The 16,024-nt window shown below is 35.8% G+C and overlaps 1 protein-coding gene across 20 annotated transcripts in view; it reads right to left on the reverse strand.

Moving 5' to 3' along the window:
* The window catches only part of SLC38A9 (solute carrier family 38 member 9), a 108,397-nt gene that overhangs the window by 41,076 nt on the left and 51,297 nt on the right, over nt 1-16,024 (reverse strand). For all 20 annotated transcript variants that reach the window (XR_013827507.1, XR_013827508.1, XR_013827509.1 and 17 more), the window contains 3 exons: nt 8,097-8,156; nt 5,247-5,441; nt 2,626-2,733 (listed from right to left, as the gene is read on the reverse strand). Coding sequence is in view for 12 of the 20 variants with exons in the window: in XM_079916141.1 (XP_079772267.1) it covers nt 2,626-2,733; nt 5,247-5,441; nt 8,097-8,156 (363 nt within the window). In the remaining 8 variants the exon portion in view is untranslated. The remainder of the gene's footprint in view (nt 1-2,625; nt 2,734-5,246; nt 5,442-8,096; nt 8,157-16,024) is intronic.

A 16,024-nucleotide genomic window follows, 5' to 3' on the forward strand; every position in this document is an offset into this window, starting at 1 on the left:
TTCTTAATTTCTATTACATATTTTATTTCCAAGATCAACTCCCCATTTTTCCTTCCTTGCTTGGCATCTAAATATTGTTTCATGGATATCACTGTCTTTTGTTACTTTGAGGATGTAATTTTTTGGAATTTTGCTTTTGTTCCTTCTTATTATTTTTCCCTTTAAATTCCCTTTTAATCTTTCTTTCTTTTTTTAAAATATTTATTTATTTATTTGGTTGTGCCGGGTCTTCGTTGCAGCAGGCAGGCTCATTAGTTGTGGCATGCGAACTCTTGGTTGCGGCATGCATGTGGGATCTAGTTTCCTGACCAGGGATAGAACCCGGAACCCCTGCATTGGGAGCATGGAGTCTTAACTACTGCACCACCAGGGAGGTCCCCTTTTTTATCTTTCTTGTTTTATTTTTATGTAAGAGGTTTCCCACAAATATCTAGTGCTCTTTGTATGTTTGTTTATATTTAAAAGTGAAGCACTAAAAAAATGCATAGTGGACATCTAAATGGTCTGATACAAGCAAGGTACCTGCCATTTCTTTGGTAGAACCCGAATATCTGAGACTCTAGGTCTTTCCTCTTAGGCTTAGTTTCTCCTGAGAAGAATCCTCTATTACCCTATTCTATCAGCATTTTGGGAACCAAGGAGTAAAGAAAAGAGAATTGGAGGGGTAGACGGTGGGGTATGGCCTCACCATTCAGCATATATGCTTTCACTTAACCTGTTTTCAGACTAGAGGCTTATTCCTACCCTTTTGCTGTATCTGGCAAACCCGAGTCTAGAGAGTATCTGATTTAGTTTCTTCCATCTCTTGCTAGGTTGAAGAGGGAAAGGGGATGGATTATAGCTAATTATTCCTGACATAAACCTTCAAAGAAGTCTCCCATTTTAAGCCCTTCTCCTTACCCTTGCTTTCAGAGTTAACCAGTTTTCTCCAAACACTCAGGCTTTCAAGAATTGTGTAGTTCAAACTGGCCTCCTCTCTACAGGTACTTACATTTCAGCTTTCTCTGCTTTGCTGTCAGTTACCAACCATGTATCAGTTTTCGAGCTTCTAAAAATCTGTTGCTCTCTCTCATTTGCTATTGTCTCTTCTATAGAGCCTCTTTGTGTTTGTTTTTTACATTTATTTTTTTAACGTAAATGTTTTTATTTATTTATTTTATATATTTTTTTAACGTAAATGTTTTAATGGGATTTAGAAAGGAGTGGATATAAACACATTTACTCTTAATAATTATTTATTGAGCACTCATTATATGCCAGAAGTATTATAGGCCTTGGGGACACAATAGTAATAGAGAAGTATAAAAAACAAAAAAAACCATTTCTTTTCTCAGAGAGCTAACATTCTAGTTAAGGGAGACAGATACACGGGTAAAAAAAATAATACAGGTATTTCTTACCATCTGAACTTTCACTACTCGAATTCAAGAACCAAAAAGATTCGGAAACAGTTCTAGGTAAGTCTCTTGTTATCTTAACATCTGCTACTTTTTATCTTAAACTCAGGAGCTAAGTTGATTAGAATAACAGATATGCCTCAATATTCCAACTAGTCAGAATCAAGAACTTAATAGATTTAGATGACCAGGGATACCTGCATATAAGATTTGGTAGTGATGAGGGCTCTAAAGAAAATAAGGAACAAGAAGGAGGTGTGAGAATGGGCAGGAAGTCAGGGAAGACCTCTCTAACGATACCAGCCGTGTAGATACCTGAGAAAAAGACAACAACGTTTCATGTACAGGGAATCCTAAGTGCAAAAATTCTGAGCTAGGAGTGTGCTTGGCATTTTTGTGGAACGGCAAGGAAGACAGTGTGGTTGGAGTGGACTGAATGAGTGGAAAAGTAATAGGGGATGAAATAAAAGAGGAAGCCAGGAGTCAGATCATATAGGGTCTGTGGACTATGATAAAGACTTGCCTTTATTCTGAATGAGTTGGGAAACCATTAGAGGCTTTTGAAGGTTGTTTCAAAAACACCACTCCAGGGCTTCCCTGGTGGCGCAGTGGTTGAGAGTCTGCCTGCCGATGCAGGGGACACGGCTTTGTGCCCCGGTCCTGGAAGATCCCACATGCCGCGGAGCGGCTGGGCCCGTGAGCCATGGCCGCTGAGCCAGCGCGTCCGGAGCCTGTGCTCCGCAACGGGAGAGGCCACAACAGTGAGAGGCCCGCGTACCGCAAAAAAACCAAAAAAAACAAAAACCAAAAAAACAAAAAACACCATCCTAATTAGCCTGAAAAACAGCAATATTAAAAGAAAAAAACCCATAAGGGAACAATGATGTTAATTACCAGTATTGTCCACATATATTTATCACTGACTATGTTCTAAATAAGTCTCTGAAATTCTAGGGGTATGTTTCCTCAGAGAGTCTAGAGAATGAGTTCTTGATTTTTCAATTGCATTGTGACTTTAACTCCCAAGTAGAAATGACAAAGGGTACTTGGTTATCCCTAACTGCAAGAAAACCACAGTAATTTCAACTGTACTCCTGTTTTTAGCTTAACACCATTAATAAAAGTGTTCATCATAAAATCTACCAATACTTCTTTTATAGTAACAATAGTTAACTGAAGATCACATTATTGTAATTTATTAATTCTTTACTTGGGACAAATAGCTCACCTGGGACAAAAAATTCTGTTGGCGTAAACCAATGAAACTCCAAATGAAATCCCAAGTGAATAGCCTTCAAGGTGACAAGAAAAATCAAGTAGAGAACGGACACTGTGCCTGTAAGGAAAAATTCAGAAACGATTTATCCACTTTGTTTTACAGACTATTTCAAAATCAAGTTTTGTTTCTACATTCTCAGTATAGTTTGGAAAATTATTACCTTTGTCGTTTATGCCCACTAAAACCCAGGTAAGATCTAAAGAACAGAAACAAGCTATGTGAGATATCAAAAAACAAAGCAAAAAACTATGTAGTAGGCCTAAGAAGAACTTATGACCTGAGTTTAGTGGAAGATACATGCAGAGAGTCCATTATAAAATTGTAAGGTTACATAGGAGAGAAAAAACAACCTGAAACTGACTCTAATTCTTTGTATTGAAAGTATTAGAGGGGAATTCCCTGGCGGTCCAGTGGTTAGGACTTCTCGCTTTCACTGCTGAGAGCGCAGGTTCAATTGCTGGTCGGGGAACTTCAAGATCCCGCAAGCTGTATGGCGTGGCCAAAAAATAAAGAAATAAATAAAAAATTTTAAAATGAAAAGGAATGGGTAAAATTAACTTAAAAAAAAGTATTAGAGACAGTCAATAAGTTGGAAAAGTCTGTCAAAATATTTAGTATAAGAAAGAAAAAAGAAAGAAAAGTAGTAAATGTGGATCATAAACTTACTTGAGAAAGGCAATAAGCCACATAATCCATGAACAATCTGATCTACTATCTAGATGAAGTTTTGATTGAGCAGGACTACTTGCTAGATGGAAAGATTCCAGATTCCATTCACTGTGTAAATGCCCACTTTATGTAGGGTAAAGTGGGCATTCAGAATTTCAGGATTTTTTAGTAGTCTAGATGTTAGAGGATTTAAGGAATTAAGTCCAGTCATTATGGAGTAGAGTCAAGAAATCCAGAAAGGTTTCTAGAGGAATTAGATTCTAATTTCTCTAAAGAAGCTTTATATAGTTTTAAAAGGGAAAGTACCAAGAAAAAGGGCAAAAGAAAAATATCCTTAAGGAGGTAGAGAATAATTAACCTGGTTAGAAGCCTAGTGATTGTTTTGCCCAACTGAGCAAATTCTTCTATAAGTTTACATGCTAACTTTTAAAGATCTGTTCCAGATCTTTAAAGTCGGCAAGCAAATCAGGAAACCACAAATGAGCTATATAAGCTCTACTGTGGGTTTGGAGGTTAGCTGATTCAGAAAGGATGAATACAAGAGGCTAAAGCTTATATAATCACAACTCTTCATTTTCTGTGTGTGTCTGTGGTAGTCAGTCTTACAGTGAATCCTGTTGTGAGGCAGAGGTATAGAGAAATATCCTTACCTCCTCCTTTGGTCTTCTGAAAACCCAAAGCCACCTCCTTGATGTGATGAGTAATCTAATTATTTCATACTCTAGGCCGCCTACCAAGAGGTCAGAACTATAGGGAGGAGGTGAAATCCTATTATCTATTTAGGTTATCAATTCTTTATGAATGATATCCTTGTCTTTAGTTAACCAGATCTGCGCTTTCATAGGGGTTCCTTTTCTAAAACAGGTCTCACAAAAAGAAGTCTGTTCCTTTAAGGAGGCAATAGTGTTCTAAGAAAGAAAAAGCACAGAGGAAGAGAGAAGCAGAATAAACCTAAGGAGCTTCAGCTAGAGAACAATATCCCAGGTTGAAAGTCAAGCGATAATTTTGTGCTATACTCTTAAATAGATACTGTAGGAAAAAAATATTCCATAACCTCCCTTAGTAAGTTCTAATATTTCCAACCCTTAGAATTGAGAATTCCTAAATTATCCCCTTTGGATCTCTCCTGCTGAAATCTTACTCTACTTCCTCTAGCTGTTCTCTTAGAGGAAATGAGGAATAGCTGTTCAGTAAGGATAGAATGGAAACCACAGCAACTCATCCTTTTTTCTCTTTTTTTTAATTTGGTTGAACCGGGTCTTAGCTGTGGGAGTTGGGCTCCTTAGCTGCAGCTTGAGGGTTACTTAGTTTTGGCATGCAAACTCTCAGTTGCAGCATGCATGTGGGACCTAGTTCCCTGACCAGGGATCAAACCCAGGCCCCCTGCACTGGGAGCGTGGAGTCTTATCCACACTGTGCCACCAGGTAAGTCCTTTTTTTTTTTTTTAATGCACCCAGCAACTCATCTTAAAAAGGGACTTGGACTTGAAATGGTCATCTATATTTTTCTTTTTTTTTTAAAGATGTCTTTTGATATGGACCATTTTTAAAGTCTTTATTGAATTTGTTACAATACTGCTTCTGTTTTATGTTTTGGTCTTTTTGGCTGCAAGGCATGTGGGATCTTAGCTCCCCCACTAGGGATTGAACCTGCTCCCCCTGCACTGGAAGGTGAAGTCTTAACCACTGGACTGCCAGGGAAGAGCCCATCTATATTTTTCTCTCTTCCAAACTCCATAAAGAAAACCAAAAAGCAGGGTAACATATGCATGAACAAATTAAACATAGATGAACAGGCCTGGAAGGTAAGTATTGATATTTCCCCAGTCAGACCATATTTCCACAGAATCCAGCATGTATTCTACTACACAGAGGCTCTATAACACAGTGCCTTGGCTTACCTAGGATATTAAATTTTGAAAAAAATGAAGGAGATTTGAAATTAAGCAGTGGCAGGAGGAGCCCCATGAGGTAAAAGGGCACTGTCTTGGACTTATTCCACCACTTTTCAAACTGCTGGAGTCCCGAGTCATTGGTGTAGAAAATCATAGAGCCATTGTCAGGATGGTCACCACTCCTGGCGCTTGGACAAATCACTGCAATAGGGAAGCAACAGATTAGAGAAGGCAACAAAGAACAGAAAATTACTACCCCCAAGACTGACACTTGTTCTGCCAACCTCAATTTTTACCATGAATGCTAAGTTTCTTCTTTCTGGAAAAAAATAGAGGGTTATATTTAGATATATTAGGAACCCTTTTTATTTATTTTTATTATTTATTTTTATTGAAATATAGTTGATTTACAGTGTTGTGTTAGTTTCAGGTATACAGCAATGCGATTCAGTTATTTATATATTTATATATTCTTTTTCAGATTCTTTTCCATAATAGGTTATTAGAAGATACTGAATACAGTTCCCTGAGCTATACAGTAGGTCCTTGTTATCTATTTTATATATACTTATATTAGAAACCTTTTACCTATAAATAATTAAAGGTAGGAGAATGTTAGAAAATTTTGAGGTATAGCCTTAATTTCTACTTGAAATTATAAAATTATCCTACCAAATATCCTTTGGTCCCATTGCTAGAGAGAAAATACTGGGTTGGATGATATTTAATCCTATTTGTATAATAATATAAGAAATATCATACAGGTAATTGTTCACTGTGCTAATAACCCACACAAAGGCCAAAGAACAGGTTTCTTCTAACAATAAACAAAATCTCTGGGTTTGGAATAAAAAGTGGACACCATCAAAACATCTGCCATGGTATTGTCAAAATCTAATTATTGCTTATAGCTTAAGAATCTTCAATTCCAGCAATCCACAGTAACTGTCCTGGACGTTTATCACAACTTGTAGCAGCTTAAGAGCCCAGATGATATCCAGAGAACTGGGAAGCGAGTAAAACGTATTTTTCCTAACACTGATCTTCTGTTAGCAGAGAGAATACAAATCATTCTCACTGTTTCTAGTTTCATAATAGTACTTTTTCTAATAATCAGCTAATTTTTCTGATAATTTTTTCTAATAATCATCTCTTTGTAAAGAATGTTTAATGCTAGTGAAAAATGCTGACAATTTTATTCTCTATCCGTTATTTCGCATACCACAAAACTAAACAATTTTCTTTCACCTTTTTTCTTAGTACTTTAACATGCACATTTTTCTTCTATGCTCTGGAGAGAAGTAAATTAACTTTAATTTTTGTGCTAATAACTGTGCTAATAATTACAGTGGTAAAGAGCACAGGCTATGGAAGTATATTGACTGAATAAAGAATCTCGACTCTGTCACTTAACAGTTATGTAACCTTGGGCAAGTCACTAACTTCTCTGTACCTTGGTTTCTGCATAGAAAATGAGAGAAAAGATCGACCTTATGGAGTTGCTGTAAAATATTTAGAACAATGCCTGCACACAGTAAGTATCCAATAAATGTGAGCTGTAATTTTAAATATTAACTGAGACGGATTGTTTCATACTTTATTTAATACACTGTTCAAAATAAACCAAAGAATCAAGAAGTGCTACTATCAACATATCACTATGCAAACTAAACTGACTTTGCTGATGGTGTTCTCCAAATTATCACTGTAATTGTGATATTTATGAACTCAACAATGAACTCTAGTGAAGAAATCCTATTAGATATTAATAAACTAGTTTTATCAATGGATATCAGAATAGCTATAGTAAAATGAATTTCTCTTTTAAGACAAGTATGTTACTTGGTCTTTTGAAAATTCTGAGGTAAGGAACAGGGTGCAAGAGATATATGTTTAAATTATACTAAAATACTTTAGTATAATTATTGAAAAGTGTATATGTGTGTGTTCACAGAAATAAAAGCTGGTACTTCACTCATTTTCTAGTGTTAATAAATGACAGGTTAATCAGTTTAATCAAGGGGTAAAATAAGACACTGAATAGAAAACATGGGAATGTACGCTTTATGAGAGGAGAAACTCTTGTCTGTCCATTATATCCCAGAGCCTAGAACAGTTCCTCACAGGTAATAGGCTTAATAAATATGCATTGAATGAATTGTCCTCTTAGTGATCAATGTGTACCTCCATCAAAATGCTATGAATTCAGTATAAACTTAAACACATAAAAGCTTTCGGTGATGTTAGTTACACTGTTAACCAGGTTACGTTATCTTTTCTATTCACTCTTCCTATGACTGCCATATTGGATAAACCCATAGGCCACAAACGTTTATTTTTAATAAATTAATTAAAAGAAACTTTTCTAAGAAATTAAGGGTTTTTTTTTAACAAATCTTTAATTTATTTTTCCGTATTTACTAACCTTGGTTCATTATTAGGAAATTTAGGCCACAGATTTGTATATCTTAAATATTACTAACAATAAATATCTAAAACTAAGTTAACAAACTGAGAACTATGGTTCTAGACTTCCAAAACAATTAGCAGTGATACAGGTTCTTCAAAATGTGTATTGATCATAGGCAAATATGGATACTATAGATGTGAGCTATAACTGTGGATTGAATAATATGAACTAAATATTGTTTAGCTCACATTAACACAAAATTTTGTGGAGTATTTTTTTTTTTTTAAACATACTGACTGCCAACAACTTAATAGTGGCTTACTTAACATAATGATTTTATGCTGGTCATTTACCTAAAATAAAGTTATAGGTTCTACCTTAAAGCATTTTTGAAGCGAGGTGATGAATAAAGAAACAAGCCAAACTTTCAATTCCAAACTACTTACCAAGGTTGCTATCGTTGGTGCTCAGTATTGCATCTGTGTCATTAATGTGATGAATAAAGTCTAAAAATTAAGGGGAAAATATAGTTTAATACTGAATGAAAGATGCTAAATCAGTCACCCTCTAAAGTCTTTTACTTATAAAAATCTTTTAAGATCTACTGTGTGGTAATATTACCTAGTACACTGAACAAAGGCTACTTCACTGTTAACATAGCTTTACCTTCTTCAGCTTTCTCTACTTACAGGAACAATGTCATTGGTGTCACAGTCCCACTGTGTTTTACATGATTGAAGATTTTTTTAAAAAACTACTCACAAGGCTGAATTTAGTTAAAAGCCCTGGAATAAAGACAGTGTGCACAATTTTTTTACCTATACGGACACTAATTTATATAAGTGTAGTTACATCTTATATAATAAAGTTCTAAAGTCTGCAAAAGGGGTAAAGCCAGTACTCATAACAGCTGAGTTTATCTGGAAAAACACTTAAAGTTTTTACAAAGTATAGGACGTGCTATTATAAACTGAAGGCTATATAGTAATTATTGCTCACAAGCACCATTAAGTAATACTAAAAGAAGTAGCAAAACAAAAAGCTAATGCAGATACCTGAGCATTCATGTCATTCTACAGTGAATGAGAGAATGGGTAAAGAATATGTTTTTACTTGCCTGAGGGAATTTACTTTATTCTGTTTGATGTTAACCTTTTATAACCTTAGTAAGCATTAATAAAAGTAATGTAAAACTTAAAAATAGGATGATAAAAAATGCTGAAGTTAAATATGTGAATTATTCATTCCATTGTACATTAAATATGTGAATTATATTGTAAGTTATATAAAAGTAAGTTAAATATGTGAATTATTCATCTCCATTGTAAAGTAAGTTAAATATGTGAATTATTCATCTCCATTGTATGCCTCTCAAGATAGAATGAAAGAAGTAGTCTAGTGCTCTAGGTTTTTACAGTTATCTCCAGGGCTTATTAGTGATTTAAGATAGGAAGTTATGAATCTTTAAGGAATTCCTGGTGCCAAAGACTTACATAACGCTAGTAAAACCTTGATACCAAATATACTGGGTTGAACTGTATTCTCCCCAAATCCATGTCCATCGGGAAACTCAGAATGTGACCATATTTGGAAACAGACTCTATGTAGAGATAATCAAGTTAACATTAGGTTATACTGGATTAGGATAGGCCCTAAATTTAGTGACTGGTGTCTTTAATAAGAACAGGAAATTTTGGACAGAGAGACACTGAGGGGAGATGGCCATGTGAAAGCAGAAGCCGAAACTGGAGTGATACACCTATAACTCAAGGAATACCAAAGAATGCCAGCAGTCGATCACCAGAAACTAGAAAGAAGCAAGAAAGGCTTCTTCCCTAAAGGCTTCAGAGGGAGCAGAGAGCCCTACAGATACTTTGATTTTGGACTTCTATTTTCCAGGACTGTGGGAGAGAACAAATTTCTCTTGTTTTACGCCAAACAGTTCATGGTAATTTGTTACACGCAGCCCTAATACATCAAGGCTCAATGAGGACAGTATGAGAAAGAAAAACTCTAGGCCACTATCTCTTATGAAGAGACACAAAAGTTCTAAATAAAATATTACTCCCACTCCTCCCAAAAGTAAACTGAATCCAGTAAGAAAATTTAAAATAAACATCATGACTTACAAACTAATTTAAGTTTGTCCCAGAATATAAGTATGATTTAAGTATTATAAAATGTATTCACTTAATTATCCATATTAACAATTTAAAGGAGAAAAGCTTTACAATCATTTCAAGAGATGTAGATTAAGTATTTAATAAAATCCAGCACACATTAATAAAAATGCTTAAGAAAACAATAGGCTAGAACATCTCTGAATTACTAAAGGGTACAACCCTTTGATCCTACAACTAATGCAATATATAATGGTGAAACATTAGAAAGATTTCCTCAGGAACAATATAAGGATGTCTACCAGCACTGCATCTATACAACTTTACAGTTTAAAAAAAGATAAATATATCTAGATGTATATATATGTAAACATATATACATGTGTGTGCATGTGCCTGTGTGTATATATGTACATATTAAATATAAATGTATGCATACAGATATGAACCATTCAAAAAATAATAACTAGAGAGGAAGAACTTTTCACTATTCATGGATGACAGAACTACCTAAATAGAAAATCGAAAGTGAATCTACAAAATTATAAGCAATAAGAGTTCAACACATTTACTAGATTCAAGATAAATATTAAAAATTTAATTAGGTTCTTTTATTATAACAGCAACAAATAACCTGAATTATTTATAATTAAAAACTATATCGTGAGAAGCAAGAAAGACTACAATTCTGCAGCCTGTGGAAGGAAAACCACATTCACAGAAAGATAGACAAACGAAAAGGCAGAGGACTATGTAACAGATGAAGGAACAAGAAAACCCTCAGAAAAACAACTAAATGAAGTGGAGATAAGCAACCTTCCAGAAAAAGAACTCAGAATAATGATAGTGAAGATGATCCAGGAGCTTGGAAAAAGAATGGAGGCAAAGATCGAGAAGATGCAAGAAATGTTTAACAAAGACCTAGAAAAAGTGAAGAACAAACACCTAGAAGAATTAAAGAACAAACAGAGATGAACAATACAATAACTGAAATGAAAAATATACTAGAAGGAATCAATAGCAGAATAACTGAGGCAGAAGAATGGCAAGTGACCTGGAAGAGAGAATGGTGGAGTTCACTGCCACAGAAGAGAATAAAGAAAAAAGAATGAAAAGAAATGAAGACAGCCTAAGAAACCTCTGGGACAACATTAAATGCAACAACATTCACATTATAGGGGTCCCAGAAGAAGAAAGAGAGAAAGGACCCGAGAAAATATTTGAAGAGATTACAGTCGAAAACTTCCTTAACATGGAAAGGAAACAGCCCCCAAGTCCAGGAAGTGCAGAGAGTCCCAGACAGGATAACCACAAGGAGAAACACGCCAAGACACATAGTAATCAAATTGACAAAAACTAAAGACAAAGAAAAATTATTAAAAGCAACTAGGGAAAAATGACAAATAACATACAGGGGAACTCCCATAACGTTAACAGCTGATTTCTCAGTAGAAACTCTACCAGCTAGAATGGCGTGGCACGTTGTATTTAAAGTGATGAAAGGGAAGAACCTACAACCAAGATTACTCTACCCAGCAAGGATCTCATTCAGATTGACAGAGAAATCAAAAGCTTTACAGACAAGGAGAAGCTGAGATAATTCAGCACCACAAAATCAACTCTCCAACAAATGCTAAAGGAACTTCTCTAACTGGGAAACACAAGACAAGACAGGGACTTACAAAAACAAACCCAAAACAATTGAGAAAATGGTAATAGGAACATACATATTTGATAATTACTTTAAATGTGAATGGATTAAATGCTCCAACCGAAAACACAGGCTTGCTGAATGGATACAAAAACAAGACCCATATATATGGTATCTACAAGAGACCCACTTCAGACCTAGGGACACATACAGACTGAAAGTGAGGGGATGCAAAAAGATATTCCATGCAAATGGAAATCAAAACAAAGCTGGAGTAGCAATACTCATACTAGATAAAATAGACTTTAAAATAAAGAATGTTGGGCTTCCCTGGTGGCACAGTGGTTGAGAGTCCACCTGCCGATGCAGGGGACACAGGTTCGTGCCCCAGTCCGGGAATATCCCACATGCCGTGAAGCAGCTAGGCCCGTGAGCTATGGCCACTGAGCCTGCACATCTGGAGCATGTGCTCCGCAATGGGAGAGGCCACAACAGTGTGAGGCCCATGTACCGCAAAAAAATAAAAATAAAAAAAATAAAGAATGTTACAAGAGACAAGGAAGGATACTACATAATGATCAAGGGATCAATCCAAGAAGAAGATATAACAATTATAAATATATATGCAACCAACAGAGGAGGACCTCAATACATAAGGCAAATGCTAACAGCTATAAAAGATGAAATTGACAGCAACACAATCATAGTGGGGGACTTTAACACCTCACTTACACCAATGGACAGATCATCCAGACAGAAAATTAATAAGGAAACACAAGCTTTAAATGACAAAGTAGGCCACATAGATTTAATTGACATTTATAGTACATTCCATCCGAAAACAGCAGATTACACTTTGTTCTCAAGTGCACATGGAACACTCTCCAGAACAGATCACATCTTGGGTCACAGATCAAGCTGCAGTAAATTTAAGAAAATTGAAATCACATCAAGCATCTTTTCCAACCACAACGTTGTGAGATTAGAAATAAATTATAGGGAAAAAAAACGTAAAAAACACAAACAGGACGTCCCTGGTGGTGCAGTGGTTAACAATCTGTCTGGCAATGCAGGAGACACAGGTTCGAGCCCTGGTCTGGGAAGATCCCACATGCCACGGAGCAACTAACCCATGAGCCACAACTACTGAGCCTGCGCTCTAGAGCCCATGAGCCACAACTACTGAGCCTCTGTGCCACAACTACTGAGTCTGCGCTCTAGAGCACGTGCTATGTGACAAGAGAAGCCACCGCAATAGGAAGCCTGTGCACCGCAATGAAGAGTAGTCCCTGCTCTCCGCAACTAGAGAAAGCCTGCACACAGCTATGAAAACCCAATGCTGCCAAAAATAAATAAATTAAATAAATTAAAAAGAAAAAACACAAACACATGGAGGCTAAACAATATGTTACTAAAAAACCAAGAGATCACTAAAGAAACCAAAGAGAAAATCAAAAAATACCTAGAGACAAATGACAATGAAAACACGATGGCCCCAAAACCTATGGGATACAGCAAGAGCAGTTCTAAGAGGGAAGTTTATAGCACTACAATCCTACCTCAAGAAACAACAAAAATCTCAAACAATCTAACCTTACACCTAAAAGAACCAGAGAAAGAAGAACAAACAAAATCCAAAATCAGTAGAAGAAATCATAAAGATCAGAGCAGAAATAAATGAAATAGAAACAAAGAAAACAATAGCAAAGATAAATGAAACTAAAAGCTGGTTTTTTGAGAAGATAAACAAAATTGATAAGCCTTTAGTCAGACTCATCAAGAAAAAGAGCGAGAGGACTCAAATCAATAAAATTAGAAATGAAAATGGAGAAGTTACAATGTACACCACAGAAATACAAAGCATCCTAAGCATCTACTACAAACAACTCTATGCCAATAAAATGGACAACCTGGAAGAAATGGACAAATTCTTAGAAAAGTATAACCTTCCAAGACTGAACCAGGAAGAAATAGAAATATGAACAGACCAAGCACAAGTAATGAAATTGGAACTGTGATTAAAAATCTTGCAACAAACAAAACTCCAGGACCATATGGCTTCACAGATGAATTCTATCAAACATTTAGAGAAGAGCTAACACCCATCCTTCTCAAACTCTTCCAAAAAATTGCAGAGGAAGGAACACTCCCAAACTCATTCTACGAGGCCACCATCACTCTGATACCCAAACCAGACAGAGATACTACAAAAAAAGAAAATTACAGACCAATATCACTGATGAATATAGATGCAAAAATCCTCAACAAAATGCTAGCAAACAGAATCCAACAACACATTAAAAGGATCATACACCATGATCAAGTGGGATTTATCCCAGGGATGCAGGGATTCTTGCATTAATATGCAAATTAATCAATGGGATACATCATATTAACAAATTGAAGAATAAAAGCCACATGATCATCTCAATACATGCATAAAAAGCTTTTGACAAAATTCAACACCCATTTATGATAAAAACTCTCCAGAAAGTGGGCACAGAGGGAACCTACCTCAACATAAATAAAGGCCATATATGACAAACCCACAGCAAACATCATTCTCAATGGTGAAAAACTGAAGGCATTTCCTCTAACATCAGGAACAAGACAAGGATGTCCACTCTCGCCACTATTATTCAACATAGTTTTGGATGTCCTAGCCATGATAATCAGAGAAGAAAAAGAAATAAAAGGAATACAAATTGGAAAAGAAGAAGTAAAACTGTCACTGTCTGCAGATGACATGATACTATACATAGAGAATCCTAAAGATGCCACCAGAAAACTATTAGAGCTAATCAATGAATTTGGTAAAGTTGCAGGATACAAAATTAATGCACAGAAATCTCTTGCATTCCTATACACTAATGATGAGAAATCTGAAAGAGAAATTAAGGAAACACTCCCATTTACCACTGCAACAAAAAGAATAAAATACCTAGGAATAAACCTACCTAAGGAGACAAAAGACCTGTATGCAGAAAACTAAAAGACACTGATGAAAGAAATTAAAGATCATACAAACAGATGGAGAGATATACCATGTTCTTGGATTGGAAGAATCAACACTGTGAAAATGACTATACTACCTAAATCAATCTACAGATTCAATGCAATCCCTATCAAACTACCACTGGCATTTTTCACAGAACTAGAACAAAAAATTTCACAATTTGTATGGAAACACAAAAGATCCCGAATAGCCAAAGCAATCTTAAGAACGAAAAATGTAGCTGGAGGAATCAGGTTCCCTGACTTCAGACTATACTACAAAGCTACAGTAATGAAGATAGTATGGTACTGGCAGAAAAACAGAAATACAGATCAATGGAACAGGACAGAAAGCCCAGAGATAAACCCACGCACATATGGTCACCTTATCTTTCATAAAGGAGGCAACAGTATACAATGGAGAAAAGACAGCCTCTTCAATAAGTGGTGCTGGGAAAACTGGACAGCTACATGTAAAAGAATGAAATTAGAACACTCCCTAACACTATACATAAAAATAAACTCAAAATGAATTAAAGACCTAAATGTAAGGCCAGACACTATAACACTCTTAGAAGAAAACATAGGCAGAACACTCTTTGACATATATCACAGCAAGATCCTTTTGACTCACCTCCTAGAGAAATGGAAATGAAAACAAAAATAAACAAATTGGACCTAATGAAACTTCAAAGCTTTTGCACAGCAAAGGAAACCATAAACAAGATGAAGAGACAACCCTCAGAATGGGAGAAAATATTTGCAAATGAAGCAAGTGACAAAGGATTAATCTCCAAAATTTACAAGCAGCTCATGCAGTTCAATATCAAAAAAACAAACAACCCAATCCAAAAATGGGCAGAAGACCTAAATAGACATTTCTCCAAAGAAGATATGCAGATTGTCAACAAACACATGAAAGCATGCTCAATATCACTAATCATTAGAGACCTACAAATCAAAACTACAGTGAGATATTACCTCACACCAGTCAGAAGGGCCATCATCAAAAAATCTACAAACAATAAATGCTGGAGAGGGGGTGGAGAAAGGGGAACCTTCTTGCACTGTTGGTGGGAATGTAAATTGATACAGCCACTATGGAGAACAGTATGGAGGTTCCTTAAAAAACTAAAAATAGAACTACCATACAACCCAGAATCCCACTACTGGGTATATACCCTGAGAAAACCATAATTCAAAAAGAGTCATGTACCACAATGTTCACTGCAGGTCTATTTACAATGGCCAAGATATGGAAGCAACCTAAGTGTCCATCGACAGATGAATGGATAAAGAAGATGTGAAAAAAAAAAAAAAAGATGTGGCACATATATTCAATGGAGTATTACTCAGCCATAAAAAGAAACGAAATTGAGTATTTTGTAGTGAGGTGGATGGCTCTAGAGTCTGTTATATGAGTGAAGTAATTCAGAAAGAGAAAAACAAATACCGTATGCTAACACATATACATGGAATCTAAAAAGAAAAAAAAAGTTATGTAGAACCTAGGGGCAGGACAGGAATAAAGACGCAGGTGTAGAGAGTGGACTTGAGGACATAGGGAGGGGGAAGGGTAAGCTGGGACGAAGTGAGAGACTGGCATGGA

The sequence above is a fragment of the Stenella coeruleoalba genome (genome assembly GCF_951394435.1).
Source record: "Stenella coeruleoalba genome assembly, chromosome: 3".
Classification (NCBI taxonomy): Eukaryota; Metazoa; Chordata; class Mammalia; order Artiodactyla; family Delphinidae; genus Stenella; species Stenella coeruleoalba.